The 14,067-nt window shown below is 41.9% G+C and overlaps 1 protein-coding gene across 1 annotated transcript in view; it reads right to left on the minus strand.

Annotated features, from left to right (window-relative positions):
- The window catches only part of SHCBP1L (SHC binding and spindle associated 1 like), a 1,462,574-nt gene extending 1,453,723 nt beyond the window's left edge, over nucleotides 1–8,851 (minus strand). The window contains exon 1 of the mRNA XM_086936360.1: nucleotides 8,492–8,851. Within this exon, the coding sequence (XP_086792486.1) occupies nucleotides 8,492–8,851 (360 nt within the window). The remainder of the gene's footprint in view (nucleotides 1–8,491) is intronic.
- Nucleotides 8,852–14,067: the final 5,216 nt, after the last annotated feature.

Here is a 14,067-nt window from a genome sequence, read left to right on the forward strand (position 1 = left end):
TCCATTTGCGAGACCAAGTTCAGTTACCATAATCCTCAGACAGTCATGTTTCAGTTTGCAAAAAGGCAATCTGCCCCGCAACCCATCCCCAGCTACACCCTAGTTGAAAAAGATAAAGGATGTGGTTTAACACTTGACTGATATTTCATTGACCAAATCGAACTTCTGCAAACACTGGCAAATTTAAGACTAGGTGATATTAATAGGTGTCCCTAGCGTATGTTTGTTTTGGAAAGAAAACACATTATGTTTATAGTAAAGCCCTCACTCACCAACCTAGTTGGTGAAATGCTTCATCATCGGGCCCCACCCAAGGCACTGAGTGCACCTTGGGTGTGCTACAACGCCCGGATACAGCGGAGCTGGTATTGTGCTGTGAGAGTGCAGTGAGAAGGAGTGAGTGAATGTTGAAAAAGCTGTACTAAGGGTCCTTGGGATGAAAAAGACTATTTTAATCAATGGGCCCTTGGCAGTTGATAAAAACGAGAGGCAGATATTTAAGGAGATGTTAGGTAACTCCAATATCCTAGTCGGTCAATATGTTTCAGCCATGCTCTCCTAGTGGTAAGGCTTTCTTCAGGACCTATGTGTAGTGCAGAGTGAATGGCCTAAAAACGTGTTATTGGAAACCATAAATGTAACACATGCGCTAAAGGTGTGGTATGTGTTAGAGGAGGATTTCCTCTAATGGGGCTTTCTCAGACAATACACGGAAAATGCCCTATGAAATCCATGCGGGGCCCGATCTGAAGTCACACTTTTTGTGATTTGTCAAGGTCTATAACCCACCTCCTCCAGGCAAGGAGATATCCATGTAGCCTTTATGGACCTCAGTGGCTCTTTCGATAGAGTAGGCAAGTCTAAATTTTAGGCAGTCTAATTAGCAATGCAAAATGTACCAATATAGAATACATTTTCTGCAACATTTGCATATAAATCTTTATGTTAAAGTTAGATATGGTGAAATGGGCGAATGCACAGAGGACTTCAGCTTGGACAGCGGGGTTCATTAGGGTTGCCAGGCCTCACTCGAAAAATCTACTCGTCCACTCACTACCGTGAGCCACATTTTACCGGGGAGAGCTATTTTTAAGGCCTACTAGTCCGTTTAGGTAAGAGTGTGCTGGCTGGCAGAGAACAGGTGTCCTTTTCATTCAGAGCGTGAATAGGCAATTAAGATGCCTTTAAATCTTGTTTTTATCTTGTCACATTTGCTGCGCATTCAAAAACAGAGGTAAAATGGCAGCTTAAGTCTTCATAGCAAATTGCTGCTTATTTTATACTGGGATTGTTGTTTATTTTTCTTTCTCTGACTGCAAAGTTACAGGGTTTTTTTGTAAAGTGAACTCCCTGAAAAGGGAGTATGAAATGATAGGAAAAAAATGACATCCTATAGCCTAACACACAACAGCTAATAGCTTGTAAATGAACTGTACAAATATATATACAATAATAGCAGTTAGGACAGCACATTAGTTTGGTAATTCTGAAGTGTGATTGAAACAAAGATTTTAATAGGATCAAAACAATTCACAACAATTTACTTAGTGGTGTGAAAATTATAAATATTTGCTGAAACCAGATTAACACAGTTGATATGCTTTATAGCTTTATCAGCAAAACAGCATGTTAGTAGGAAAGTTTATGGCTATTTCAATGGAAAATGTGCTGTCTGTTAATGACAATGTGCTCCCACATCATGCTTAAGTGACATATTTATTAAGAGTGAGAATTTGTAAACAAACTGAAAACGTACTTGCCCTCAGTGAACTAAGAAACCAGTTAGGAGTCATGTGTACCCTAAATGTGGGGCTAGATTCTTATTACAACATGAAACAAATGTTTACAAGAAACAACAAAATAACTTTTTGTACAGCAGTCTTGCTGAACCCACATAGTTGAAGGTGTTCTATGTGATAATGAAGAAAAATGTAATTGTGAAAGTAAATATTTCCCTAGGATCACACCATTTGAGACCAGTTTATGGGTGAAGCGTATTACGGTTAGATCAAGAATATTACTCAAGTCACTAAACCTGCAGGTCTGGTGAAATTTTTATGATTTTTCGAGGCCTGGTTGTGTTATATAAACGGTTCTTTTTATTTTGTATATTAAATGCTTAAGTTCTCATTTGATAGTCCAAGGTCCGGGCTGTTATTCAGTTAATGACAGACCAATCCCTGCTTGACTTTATCCAGATGACACTGTATTATTACTGCGTACAGCAGACAGACGTTAACGCCTTTGTTTTATATATGGATGAGCAGGAATTGGCGACAAACATTTCTAAATCTTTTATCGTGATTTGTGGCCCTAAACCTACTAAATTTAGATCTTTGTTCATCAGAAACACAGTAATTAAAATGGTAGGTCCGTTTTCCTACTTTGGTGTTACATTTGATTCAGCATTACTGAGGGGTGTAATTATTTTTAGTCTTTGGATGAGAACTTCAATTTTGCTGCTAAATAAGGGAAGCAATACATAAAGTGTACGATAAAAATGTATAAAATATAAATGAACACCAATCCTCTACTATGGAGCTACACTGCAACTATATTGGAGACAACCACTTTTGTCAGTCTTTTGGCCATACCGTTCTTGTAGTGCCCACTTCCCTGCTATGAGAAGATGGATCTTCGCTGCATTGCGGATATAATTTAGCTTGCCACAATTCTATTAAGGCTCTTAATCTGGGTTAACCCCCCCCCCCCCACCCCCCCCCCCCCACCACCACCACCACCACCACCACACTGAGAGACATTTTAGCTGTTTGAAATGTGATGATTCACTCAAAAACCCTAAGTTTAGCTTATCAAAGTCAGTTTGTTCCTGGCCCATTTCCGTTACACCGAGGCACAAGTTGTGGGTGAAGAATACATTTTTGAATACAATGGTCACAGTGGACCGCTATTCAAACTTTTTTAAACCCTCTGCTAGACAACACAATTTTTAATCTGCCATTTAAGAATGAGAATTGTCCATTATCAATTATTTCCCATGGTTGGTTTAGCTCAACTACTGTATGATGTTATCCATGTGATTAATTTTCCTTTTAAACTTTGCTGCATTATGTTCTTTTATAAATCCATGTGTCACCGCAACTTTCCTTTCAAACTTTGCTGCATTATGTTCTTTTATAAATCTATGTGTCACCGCAACTTTATTTCTTTACTAAGAAATTTATTATTTTCTAGATGTATGCCTGCCCCCATCTATCTCCAATGCTTCTGACTGAAATATTTGTTTTTCTACTTCTTTCTTTAGGCGCACAACTGAAAATGATCACAATCCTTTGTCATTTTAATTTTCAACTCTATGGTCTCCTTTAGTTATTCATAAGATGTATATGTTACTTTTTTTATAGATGTTTCATGCTTGGGCTTGTTTTTATGTTCTTTCTTTTATACACTGGCTATTTTTTAAGGCTTTTTCAGCCAAATAAAGGTATCTATTGATTTATTGACTGAGTGGTTGAACTTGCCAGTTCAGCACTATCAATCTAATATTTTGTGTTGCTTTTAGTGGCACCTCAAAGAAGTCAAATGTAGAGGTGGGTGAGCTTGTGAAAGATAGAGTCAAATGCTTTGCTCTTGCTCTAATTCCCCAGTAGTCCAAAAGAAGTCCACTTTCACAGGCGATGTGGTCTAGTAGTTACACATGTCAACCATGCAACATGGCAAACCAGGTTCGAATCCAGGCCTCGGGTCCGAATCCTGTGAAGCCCACAACGATCCCTCCGCCACAATAAAAAAAAGGTCTGTCAGCTGTTAAGTGCTTTTATGCCCTTGTGCAAGGTACGAGCGATACAAAACTGGCAAAGAAATTTGAATTCTGCTGGTCACTCATGCTCTAATCTGAGAAACCAACAATTAAACACCTTTAATGTGGGAATTAGATAACCAGCCAGTGGCTGAATTGAAGAGTGAAACTGGAAAGTCTGGGATCCATGCCACCTTGCCAGCTTGGCCAAATTATCTGGCAATCCTGGGCAAATTATTGATTCTACAGCGCCTCCTTTTAATTCATTACTACATATGAGAACACCTTTAAATGCGTGATTAAAGGATCTGCACTGTACTAAAATCTCTTATGTTTAATGGCCTAAACTTGTTTCTCATTTCATAAAAATGTGGGCTCATATATATATATATATATATATATATATATACACACACACACACACACATACATACATACACATACATAGGGGGGGGATACAGTCTACTGAAGAAGCAGGGACGTCTTCCGTTTAAATACTGGCTCAAATATTTCTCAAAGTACAGATACAGTTGTTTGTACTAAGGTGGAACGCTTCATCACATTAGTGTTAAACAAATACACGTTTTCAAATGTAGAAGACATATTATCATATTCTAAAATGTTTGTTGCCAAATATTTTCAAGGCTCACATCGTACATGGGCTGTTAGAAGTCCCCTGTAAAATCTGTTGGCTGGCCCACCTCTAGTCAAATGTACATCCTTCTCTCAATATCCTCTTTCTGTCTCCTAAGCCCCTAGATAGGGGGCTGGACGAAAGAGACGTCCTGGTGAGCAGGAAGGGTGAAGGGAGGGACAGGAAAGAATGCTGTGGGCAAGGAGATAAGCTAATGCTACCACCTGAAGTCATTCATTCTAACATGTGTCCACTTAGCTGCTGATGCAGAGAGCTCCCGAGTTTGCTCTCATACAGTCAGTTTTTTTAGGTCTCGCCTATGCAGCGCGCATGCACTGCTTAGGAGAGGACCTCATGTCATCGATGAGCTTTTCTCCCCAAAAACGTGCACGTGTTGCATTGCTTTCTATAGCAACGTGTGCACGTTTGTTGATCTCCTCGCGGGAGAGCATTTGGCAGCAATTATTGCGGCGCCAGCCGCTCCTTCCCACGAGTATATTGCGCAGGCCCCACTCCTCTTTCCCCTTCCCCTGCTGCGAGGCGGGCTCGTTTAGGATTCCTTTGTCACTAAAAACTGGAGATGTGATGCGCAGCACTATCCAACAGCATAGGGCAGCAGAGTCTAAAAGAGAACGCCGGTAAACTACGTATAACCTGTGAAGCTTTTCTGCGGCTTCATAGAGACAAGACTGATTCCTGCTAGACGGGGGCTAGTCTACAGTGCACGCAGCTAGACACTTGTTCAATATTTAAATACATTTTAAAAAAACAGACTTTTTTAACTGAAAATGTGGTCATGTTTTCTCTATGTGAACAAAGACATCTTTTCGCTTCCTTTCTAGCGAACTGCAAAGATTAGTACCAACTAAGGCGTCCACTGCATGACCCGTGAAATTATATTTTATTAAACTGTGTTTGCTAAAAATGCTCCAGGGGAAGCGTGGGGCTTCCTGAGACATTTTCGAAACAGCCACTACCTCTCCAGGATGCACTTGAATGAAGAGCATTTGGGAATTGTATACCGGAAAATGTTCTAGCAAGCTACTCACCCCCACGCAGCCTTCTTGCTTCTGAGAAAGATGTCACAAAAAGTGGCAGAAAGAACGCGACCTATATGTAGAAGTTTACCCTCAGCTAAAACAAGAATACGTTTGCCCATATTTCTCAGAAACTTTGGGTAAATGAAAGTTTGAGTGCATCTCATCCTCTGGTTATCATACATTTTCACATTCATTACGGGTTGTGAAACTTGGACTTTCTGTGCCAGAGAGCGCGCTTTAACTTTATTGCTCAAAGCTGCGCACGTCACTGTGCGTCAGAGCGACAGGTTTGCAGGCTGCCGAGTCAGCCTTCCTTCTGCCACAAAAATGCCTGATTTTATTTATAGCTAAAATATATTTCCGATAGAGTGGTTTACGGAGGCTACTTATTTATGGGATTTTGGTTAATTTAATTTGTAGGGAGGTGCCAGCAGACAGGCAATCTGAAGGAGACGGCCATTTGCTAAGAACAGCCCCCAATAAACGCGGGCAATGAGTGACCAATTTCCATACATGGCATGAATAAATCACGAAGGCAATTAGTCACAATAATGAATCCGTATGGGTGTTGCGTTGGTTATGCAGACTCGCCCAACGTTTGACCCACAGGCCAGTACAGTTCATCTCGGTACACGGAGAGACGGACATAGAATTAGAAAAGTGTCTTTCCTGTCATTTCGTGAGTAAACCCTCTCAGGTGCCAAAGAAGTAAAGCCGCCAGTCCTCTCTTGCTATGAGGCGGTGTTTGGAAATTAGAGGCCTGCGGACATTTTCTCTTTATGCCACACAAAGCCCGAAGGCAGCAAGGCTGCTTTGCTCGAGTCAGGGGACCTATTTCCAAGAGAAGTATTTTAGTCCAAGGGTTTGTCACCGGGGGGGGGCCCTCTTTCAACAGACTTTCTCCTGAAGTGACTAAAGGTTTTTAGGACTTCATGGGAAAACAGGAAAATCAGATTGTAAAGAGGTTTCGAGTTATACTGTAAAGGGGTCAAATAGGCTTTTATATTACATTTACAGCGTAAATATTCATATTATGGACTAGCACTAGTGCAAATTTAGGACCAGAGTGCAAATTGGGCTTTCTAATGGCATGCCCACCGATTTAGCAGCAGCTTTTAGCGCAAAAAGCAGTTCATCCTGCAGCATTTTGGAGGAGAAGAAGCCACAGATTGCTCTGATCAAGTGAAACCAATTTCTTTCATACATGGTATTTTCAGCACTCATTTTACCTAAATTGGTTACACAATTCCACATTGCCAATGTTTTTTAAAATGTATATTGCTTTTATTTTCACTAATACATTTCACCCTGCCCATTTAAAGTAAATTCTTAGTGCTGTATGTTTATTTTACTTACTACGATGTCACTGGTTTAGATATCAGACAGGTTACCATAATCTTTTAGGCTTCAGCCTTTGACAGCATCAGTGATAAAGTTGATCAACTATCTCAACACGCTTTTGAAACTACACCAATAGCAGTAGATACCCGTTGGTACCAATTACACAACATGCCAATAAAGTATTGCAAACTCATTATAAATCATTTGTCAAGTATCAGTCGTAAACATATTTTGGAAATGCAGTAATTTTTCCCCCAAGCATCAGCTTGTCTATTTCTGAAAATGCACACATTTTGCTGAGCTTTTACTTTCAAAGAAATAAATCAAGGTCCCCCAAATCTTGTTATTTGAATGAAAACCACAATTTTTCCTGAAACACTGACTGGGTATTTTCATTCATAGCAGTTTTTGGTACCCAAACATCAGACTCCAGTTTGCAACAAGTACTAGCATATACTACACATGGACACATTCCACCTTCACACATGTTTTGTCATCATATATTAGGGCATTCCCCCATAAAGTCAGAAATAGATAGATGTGTGGAATGACTGAAATCGGCCAGGGCTAGGCATGGTTATGCCAGGGCCACCAATATGGAATGGTTGGGCTCCACTATACCAGAAATGCTCTTGGTATGCTAAGGCGGGGCAATTTTATGCCTGGGTTGAGAGCCAACCGAATCGGTAGAATACTGAATCGGTATATTTACCGATTCGGTAAATCCAGATGTAGCTGGCACTTCAAAGAGTGCCACAGGCCCTTTAGGAGTCGGTATTTACCACCCAATCCTATTGGGTGGTAAAATACCGAATTCAGGTGTACATGCACATATGTGCATGTACACCTGTGCCATGTGACACACAGACATGCCCTTAGGGCATGTATATGTGCCACATGGCACACAAGCCTGGAATTGGGGTGCTACTGGGTGTCAAAGTGACACCCCGTTCCCCCTTGCAGGAATCGGTATTTACCGATTCTGTAAATACCGAATCGGTATTTCCCATTGATTCCTATGGGCTTCAAGGCCCATAGGAATCAATGGGAAATACCGATTCAGTATTTACAGAATCGGTAAATACCGAATCTTACAGATTCGGTAATTGTACAATAAAAATTACCTACATCTGCCTCCTTCCTATTTACCTACTCTTAAATACCGAATCGGTAAAATTCGGTATTTAAGAGTAGGTAAATCGGAATTACCTACATCTAGCGCTTGGTCCCAAATGCGAGACCTATTGGCTATGCCAATGCTTGTTTATTTGTGTTTCCTTCCCGGGTTTTTAGTAGTGGATTTATAAATGGGCAAACAACTACCGCAATACAATGCAAAACAAGTAGCTTGGATAAGCTACCAGCATACATAAAAACTGAAGATGTCAGAAATCTGTGCTAAAGAACAATAGTTCGAGGAATGCACTGTACTAGCTTGCCCATGCCACAACTTGGGAAGCCAAAACAACAGTATTTAGTAGGTACGATACACAGCACGCAACCGGGGTGGGGGAATTATATGATCTTCAATAAAGTGACACCCAAATAACGTGGAAATATCGTGCGTTAACAAAGACCTTATTACGCATGATATAGTGTAAAGGCCGGAAACTTCGACACCCTGAAACCACTACTTCGGCGTCTTCCACATGACTGGTACGAGGCCCTGGTAAGAATTAATACAGCTAGAATTGTATTCGCGCCACAGAGGCCCACCTTGCAGTCCTGAAGGATCTGGTCGCAGTATAGAGAGGTCCTCTGGGTCACAGACTGTCGAATGTCGGACACGTAGATTGGGGGCAAGGGAAGCGCGTCCACTGGGCCCGGGGTAGGCTCGGCGGCACTGGCCTCCTCTCGGCCGTCCAGTTGCGGGGGCAGCAGCCGCCTACGGGCTTCGGCGCCACGCGTTGCCGCACCCTTCAGGGGCCGTGGCGACGCCAGAACCGAGCGCACTAGTGAGGTCTGCATACCGTCCTCAGGCCGCCGGTAACGGACAGTTAGAAGCCGGGCGTCACCTTCATCGTGCTCAGAGGATGTCTCAGCGACCACCTCCTCTGCTCCGGAATTCGCGGCCATTGCTAATTTGCTTTAACTGACACCAGCCGCGACGGTTAATCCTTGCGCAGCAGGGTCAGACCTGGCCAATCAGCATGCTCCGCGCGCAGCCCATGCTGAACTGGCCGTAACAAATGAGAGGAAGCGCGTGGTCCTTCGGTTATTGAAGACAAGGGACAAAACCTGATTATGCCCCCACCCTGCGAAGTACATGTGCCCCCCCAATAGGACCCCTACACCTACCATTTTGCATTAATGGCACAAAATCTTGTATATTAATAAAACTAGCATACTTAATTCAATACCTGTATCATTCTTGCTCATTTAATGAACAAGAACTGAGATTATAAATCTTTAAATTCCTTATAAGAAGGTGAGAAATACTTTTAACATATAAACTAGGCCGATGCAGGCCCAGTCAGGACAGGTACTGCCAGGGGCATTGCAAAGTACACGTAGAGATGCCTATACACCTACCACTTTGCGATGATGGAACACCTGTTTGGCACAAAAATGGGCATATTTTGAAAACTGCCAATTAACAAAACGCCTTTGTACTTCTTGCTTCTTTTAAGGACAAGACCTGAAATTATAAACCTTCAAAGCTACAAAAAGACGAGAAACACTTAACAAATAAACTATGCTGATGTAGGGCCAGTGTGGTGACCTTAGAATAACAATTTCCACGATATAGTAGTTGAAGTATTTATTCGAGAATAAGTAGTTCAGGAGAAAAGTGCATGCAGCAGGTCAGGCAGGTAACAGAACAAAGACAGATAACATTCTTATAATCACCAGAGTGAATGACATTCCATTCTATTACATAATACAATTCTACCTGCATTTAAAGAAACATGCAATCACCACACACCCCCCTTCTATAAACAGATAAAAAAAATAATCACAAATTTACAAACGCACAAAATCATTAAATTTACTTGGAGTACGAATTGGTCTTCCAAAGCTACTTGACTTAATTGCTCCAGCATTGTGTAATTCATCTGCAGCCGGAACATGAGTGATTTCTGCTGCAGGAATTTCCGGTACTTGAGTGGAACTAAAAGTGGAGATAACAGGACCAGAAATAGCACCACCCGTTGTACACAAGTCAGGAACGGAGAGCTCAGGACTACCAGTGGCCATTTCAGCATCTGATGTACTAACCCCTGGCACAGCCGCACATTGGGAAGCAACTGACACAGCTCATCCCCTTCCTCAAAATTTGATAGAGCATTTAACCACCAATAATCTCTACAAACATCATCAATCTTTTCTGAGTTAAAACTAGATTTTGACAGAGCTATACGACTCATGTGATGTATGCTACCATCCTCTAATTGAACAGTATTCTTCATGGTGATTAGCTTAGGATCTGAAAATCTAGGTTCTAATTTCCCAGACTTCTTCCAGATTTAACTCTGGCCCACTGCCCAACTCTCACAGAAACTTCTTTAGTACCATGTTTGCTATCAAAGAATTCTTTATTTTTTGCCTGGGAGTTGCTCAAGGGCAGCTTAACTTGATCCACATCCCAACAGGGCCGGCTCTAGGCATGTGCAAGCTGTGCACCTGCACAGGGCCACCAAACTCCAGGGGCCACCACGCCAATATATATCCTTAATATATTAATCCTCTGAGGATATTTGCGTGGTGGCCCCTGGCAGGGATTTAGCGGCCTCCGGCTCTGTTTCACTACTAAACACACTGACCCCCTCCCCTCTTTACTGGCCTGCGCGCTCTGCCCCGCCCGGACCACCTCTTCCGGGCCCCCTACCTACGCTCCTTGCCCAGGGCCACCATGAGCCTAGAGCCGGCCCGGATCCCAATCATACCTTTTACTTCTACCAATCCATCCGGGATTGATTTTGCAATGGGGAAATCTTCCACGCATTAAACCAAAAGGACTTTCACCAACAGTGACATGAATAGTTATTCTATAAGACCAAATAAGTTTGTTAAATTCATCCTCCAAATTCTTATTAGCTCTCTTTGCCAATTGCAAAACTCCCTTTATAACTCTATTTACCCTCTCAACGACAGAATTACCCCTAGGATGATACACTGCCGTAAATTTTTGTTCAATACCAATATTATTCAAGAAAATTCTCATTACATCAGACTTGAATTGAACGCCGTTGTCCGTCAAAATTGATGCCGGAAAACCCTCTCTTAAAAAAACATTTTTCCAGGAAATCAATTACAGTTTTTGTGTCAACTTTAAAAACCACCTCAATTTCTAACCATCTTGAAAAAAGGTCAACCGATACTAAAATGTACTTACAAGATCCATCCTGCCAACACACAGGTCCTAGAATATCCAAAGCAACACACTCCCAAGGTAAATTCGGGCACCCTGGAGATGATAAGGGAGGATTTAACGTCTTTTGTGTTTTGTCCGCACTTTCACAATGGATACATGCGCGTACCTTTCTTTCTATATCCAAGTCAATCCTTGGCCACCAATACAAAACTTTTATATTTCTCTTGGTGCGAGAGATTCCTGGATGCCCCTTGTGGCCTATGTCAATAATTTTATCTCTTACACCAGAAGGAGGTACAATTTTTCCTCCCCTGCAAACAAAATCCTTCTCAATGCTTAATTCATCTCGCACCTCCCAAAATGACCTCAATTTCGGATCAATTTTTCCTTCATTGGACCACCCATTAGTGATTTTGTCCTTTAGTGAATGCAAAATCTCATCTTTCTGGTATCCCTTCTCCCAGATTTGTCTAGAAAGACCAGGAATGTCGTCAAAAACACCAGCTACACAGTAATCCTTCCATGGATCATTGTCTATTTCCTTAAGTAGTAATAAAAAACTGCTTAGAAAATCAGCTAACACATTATTTGCGCCAGGAACATACTGCACATCATAAACAAAGTCTTGTAACCTCATTGACAATCTGGCAATTCTAGCAGATGCTTTGGAAAGACCTTCTGTGGTGAGTAGCTTTGTCAAAGGTCCATTCTATTACATAATACAATTCTACCTGCATTTAAAGAAACATGCAATCACCACAGCCAGTCCGTTACAGGTACTGCAGGACAGGGAAATTTGTCAACTGTTCTGCCCTGTCCAGTACCTAATTTGAGAAGGTGGTTGATGTTGGTGCCCACCAGAAATTTTTTTGGGAGGCCAGCTCTTATTTTACAGTATAAGACATTTATCAGAAGAAAACGGTGGTGTTCACAAGGACATGTAGAGAGGGTGGCGAGATTGAAGAGAAATGTGTCTTTTTATTGAACAGACGTTACACAAAGTCGGTTTCCGGGCAGAATCAGCAATTGACAATGACTCCATCTTCACCAAGAACATCAGTCAGAACTCAATCCAATACTCTATAATCAAAAGACCAACCCAGTAGTGAGAATAGAAGAGACCTCCATCCCCATAACAAAACCTGACTACAGATACAAACATTTTGCAAAATTTTCTAACAATAACTTTAAGGCAACATTAGCCAAAAGCTGAACATAAATAAAACGTTATCAACATATACACAAAGCAAAAACTAAAATAGAACATAAAATGAAAAAAACAACTTAGAGGAAAACATAATAAGGAACTACAATCCAGGACTAGAATATCACAAAATCATAAATGCATTTCAGTTTATAATAATTCTTGCTAGGCCTGTCAGTCCTCATAAGGCTCTGAACAGGAAGACTGGGAGATACCTCCTTTAAAGATTGTGCAGTCAAGGGGGAGTTCTCAGAAAATACATAACCCTCAGCAGACAAATCACCTCCTCAACACACAGGCATAGATGAACCCAACTCCCCATCAACACACTCAGAAGTTCCACCACTACGGTCACCAGGTGTCCCGGATTTGCCAGGACTGTCCCGGTTTTCCACCAGCTGCCCCGGCAGATTTCAGGAAATTTAGCTCACGTCCCGGTTTTTAGAGAGGGTCAACTGAAAAGAACAGGTGGTTCATTTTTATGTTTTGCAAAGTAGGGATAGTAAGCAGTTGTTTCAAGAAAGCAATTAAATTAACAGACAAGCTACTTGGTTTAAAAATTGTATTTTATTTATGTGCTTACTGCATGTTCTGTAATTCTCTTCTGTGGAGCGCTGTCATTCTGTGCACTCACTTGAAATACAATTGTAGTCCTCCTTCTATTTTTGTGCAATGTACCGGTTTTTGGCTTTAAAATTCTGGTCACCCTATTCACTACACATTGCTAGCGTAGATTCGCAACCTCCTGGCTATCACGTACAGCCCAGCCATTGTGGAAAAATGTGTTGCATTATGGGACTCCTTAAATAGTTTGCACCTGGTTACCACTTGCTCATACTTGGTGGTAATTGCAATTCTCTAATTAGCGAATTTCCTGAAATCGCTATTTGCGATTTTTTTTCATACATTGCATAGCGGTTTCTTAATTTGCGATATTCCGTTTGCGAATTTCGCAAAGTGAGGAAATCGCAAAATAAGAAATCGCTAGGGAATTTGCAGAATTCTGGTTCTTGCAACATAAGGAATCGCTATATTTGCGATTTTTACTTTTGCGATGCGATTGTGCCTCATAGAAAGGAAATAGTGCATTTTTAATTGCAAACGCTGTTTTTTGTGAATCGCAGCGTTTGAGACTAAAAATTAGGTTGATAAATATGACCCTAAGTCCCCTTGAATCCTGAGGAACCCTGGGGTACAACTAGTCCACCAGGTACCTCCAGTAAGCACCACAGAGTTGCGTTGCAGAGAGGTGTAAAAGGGGGTGTGGCCTGGACCACCTCTACGCAACGCAGCCCTGTGGCGCTTGCTGGAGGTATCTGGTGGGCTAGTTGGCCCCCAGGGACCCCCAGTATTGAAGGTGAATTAATTCCCCATTGTAAAACGGGCCACAGGGCGTGTTTGCAGAGTGTTCCTGGGAGGGGACGGAGCCTTTGGCACAATTGTGGTGTTTTGTATTATTTAATTTTTTTAGAAGTGGAGCTGTGTGACCCCCCCTTCTTTTTACTTTTTTGGGGCCCTGGGGACCCCATCACCCAGGGCCTTACCCCCAATTAAAAAAAATGGGGGCCAATTCCAGCCCTGGGGACCCAATCCCCATGGGGCATAGCCACCTAAATATATATTTTTCTAATGGAGGTGGGCTGCGTGACCCCCCTCCGGAGGCCTCTATTGGCCCTGGGGACCCCATCCCCAGGGCTGGCCTTTATTATTAATATTTTTTTGGGGGGAGGCCTCCCGGGCCACTTTTAGCCCCGGGGACCCTATCCCCCGGGG

Source organism: Lissotriton vulgaris, chromosome 1_1 (genome assembly GCF_964263255.1).
Source record: "Lissotriton vulgaris chromosome 1_1, aLisVul1.2, whole genome shotgun sequence".
Classification (NCBI taxonomy): Eukaryota; Metazoa; Chordata; class Amphibia; order Caudata; family Salamandridae; genus Lissotriton; species Lissotriton vulgaris.